Raw genomic sequence first — 2,333 nt, forward strand, 5'->3', positions numbered from 1 at the left:
CTAGTTCATAGGCGCGAACTTGGACTTGATGGCCTCCACCACGCCACCGTCGATCTGGAGCGCCCTAACCAGCACGTCCGTGGGCACCGGCGGCGACGCCCCGAACAGTGCCATGGCGAGGGACTGCGTGCCGGGAAGCTGGCTGTTGAATGCCGAGATGGCCACGGCCGGTGCACCGCCTGTGTTCTTCTGGTAATGGACGAGGCCACGGGGGAAGACGAAGAGCCCGCCCTTGCAGACCGTGCGAGCGTACAGGTTGCCGCCGGTGGTAACGAAGGCGACGTCAAGGGAGCCCTCGAGCACGTAGATGATCTCGGTGGCGCGCGGGTGGGTGTGCGGTGGGTTCAAGCCCCACGGAGCGTAATCGACCCGGGACATGGAGACACCCAGGGTATTGAGCCCGGAGACCTTCTCCACGTTCGCCATCTTCACCGCAGAGCCGACCGGGTTGCTGGTGTTGCCCGGGCGGGACAGCACGTCGGAGAAGAAGTCGTTTGCCGTCACGTTCTCTGGCCTCTTGCAAGGGAAGCCGTTTAGACGGAGTGCTGCACGGGAACATTCTCAGTTCATGCGTGATGTATATATATAGTAAATGTTTACATTAGGAGACGAGTATACATCAATGAATGGAAGAGAAGACGTACGGCCTTCGAGGGACTTGTAGTGGGCGACGCAGAAGTCCTGGAGCATGTCGGGGTCGCCAGCGAGCAATGGCGAGGCGAGGGCCAGGAGGGCTGCGCAGGCGGCGAGAAGGACAGCGGGGAGCCCGGTCATGATTTCTAGTTTATCAGGTTTGGTACTTTGGAGCTACTTTGCTGCGTGAGCTAGCTGTAGCCTGTACAGTCTTTTATGGATTTCTCTCTCGACGCCAGGCGTCCAGTCTCTCTCGAACGTTCGGGTTGATGAAGAGGGGAGTTCGGGAGGAGGTATTTATAGATGTAGCGTGATTCAGTTAGCTTGATGACGACGTGATCGATTGGCCATCATCTGTCGAGTTAACCAATTAGGTTGTAGAAGAAAATCTGTCATCAGCTTGATCGATTTGGTTGGTAGAGCTAGGCAGCTAGCTTGTTTTTGACAGGTACTCCGTAGCTACTTGGGCGATGATGTACGTGAGAGGCTCGACAATGAGCAGTGTGTGACTTCTTTTTTCGGCCAAACAGTGTTGCTTGTCAAGTTAACCGTCGGTCCAAATCGTCATCGTATTATCCATGCAAACTGCACGCATACAATGGTACACGTTGTCAGTAAATGTCACCCCAGTCTCTCTCCCTTAGTTTGCGTCTACGTGAAATGTCTGTACCAACAATTGCATGTGCACTTGTAAAAAAACAAAATTGCATGTGCAAATGAACACATTCAAACGTGCAAGTCATATAATAGGAAATAAAAATGCATGTGCCGATATGCCAGCTGAACCGTAAAATTATGTGCAATTCAGCCGGAAAGGAGACTATGTGGTATTGCAAATATTCCGAATTAATTATGGAGGCAAATTGCTGATGGTCATGTCAGTATTGACATTCCTTACCAGTTTTCTTCATGTGTTGTCTGGATGTTCAAGTAACTATATTAAGAAACATGTAATTAAGTATATGAGACGCTGCATATGGAGGGAAAAAATAGATGATGAGAAATCAAAAGGGTCCGCACTGATGGTATGGACAAAAATATGCAGACCTAAGAATCAAGGAGGATTTGGTGTTCTAAATCTTGAAGTACAGACTAATGCACTCTTACTGAAGAATCTGCAAAAAAAAAAATAGGCATGATATTCTATGGGTAAATCTAGTATGGAGCTCTTATCATGCAAACGAAAGTTGCCTGGCCAACATAATGAAGAATCCTAATGGTGGAAAGCTCATCGAAAGTTGGTAGACACTTACAAGTCAATCGTCAAATGGTATTTGGGAGATGAAAATTCTGCTTTATTCTGGATTGACATTTAGCAAGAGAGGTGTCTTCATTAAAAAACGCCATATCTAGTAACTTCTGTCAAGAAAAAAATACTATCATTAATAACTTCACAGAGAATTCCTTGAAGATCTATTTCACGTGCCATTATTTGCAAGAGCTTAAGGAGAATTCCTGCAACTTGAAGATTACTGCACAATTGTTGTTCAAAGGACATAACAAGGAAACCAAGACAAGTGAAATTATGTCTGGGGAAATTCATCTCAGCTATGATTTTCCATCCATCATGCAATTCCACATTTCTCATGGGTTTGGAAATCATCATGCCAGTCCAAAAAAAAATTCTCCTTCTAGCTATTATTACATGATAGATTAAACACAATGAATTTATTAGCCAGATAAAATTTTAAGTGCAGTCA

The 2,333-nt window shown here is 46.5% G+C and overlaps 1 protein-coding gene across 1 annotated transcript; it reads right to left on the reverse strand.

The window, feature by feature from the left end:
• LOC124662324 (germin-like protein 1-3) lies at positions 1-774 on the reverse strand. The gene is made up of 2 exons (XM_047200175.1): positions 645-774; positions 1-545 (listed from the first exon to the last, which is right to left on the reverse strand). Exons 1-2 carry the CDS (start codon positions 772-774, stop codon positions 1-3), a joined length of 675 nt encoding a protein of 224 aa, XP_047056131.1.
• Between the last annotated feature and the right edge of the window lie 1,559 nt (positions 775-2,333).

The sequence above is a fragment of the Lolium rigidum genome, chromosome 6 (genome assembly GCF_022539505.1).
Source record: "Lolium rigidum isolate FL_2022 chromosome 6, APGP_CSIRO_Lrig_0.1, whole genome shotgun sequence".
Taxonomy (NCBI): Eukaryota; Viridiplantae; Streptophyta; class Magnoliopsida; order Poales; family Poaceae; genus Lolium; species Lolium rigidum.

Bases quoted from the DNA above. Each gene is read 5' to 3' on its own strand.
- LOC124662324 (XM_047200175.1), bottom strand. From the start codon at position 774: ATGACCGGGCTCCCCGCTGTCCTTCTCGCCGCCTGCGCAGCCCTCCTG. The intron at 546-644 runs GTACGTCTTCTC...GTTCCCGTGCAG, and splicing joins CTACAAGTCCCTCGAAGGCC to CACTCCGTCTAAACGGCTTC.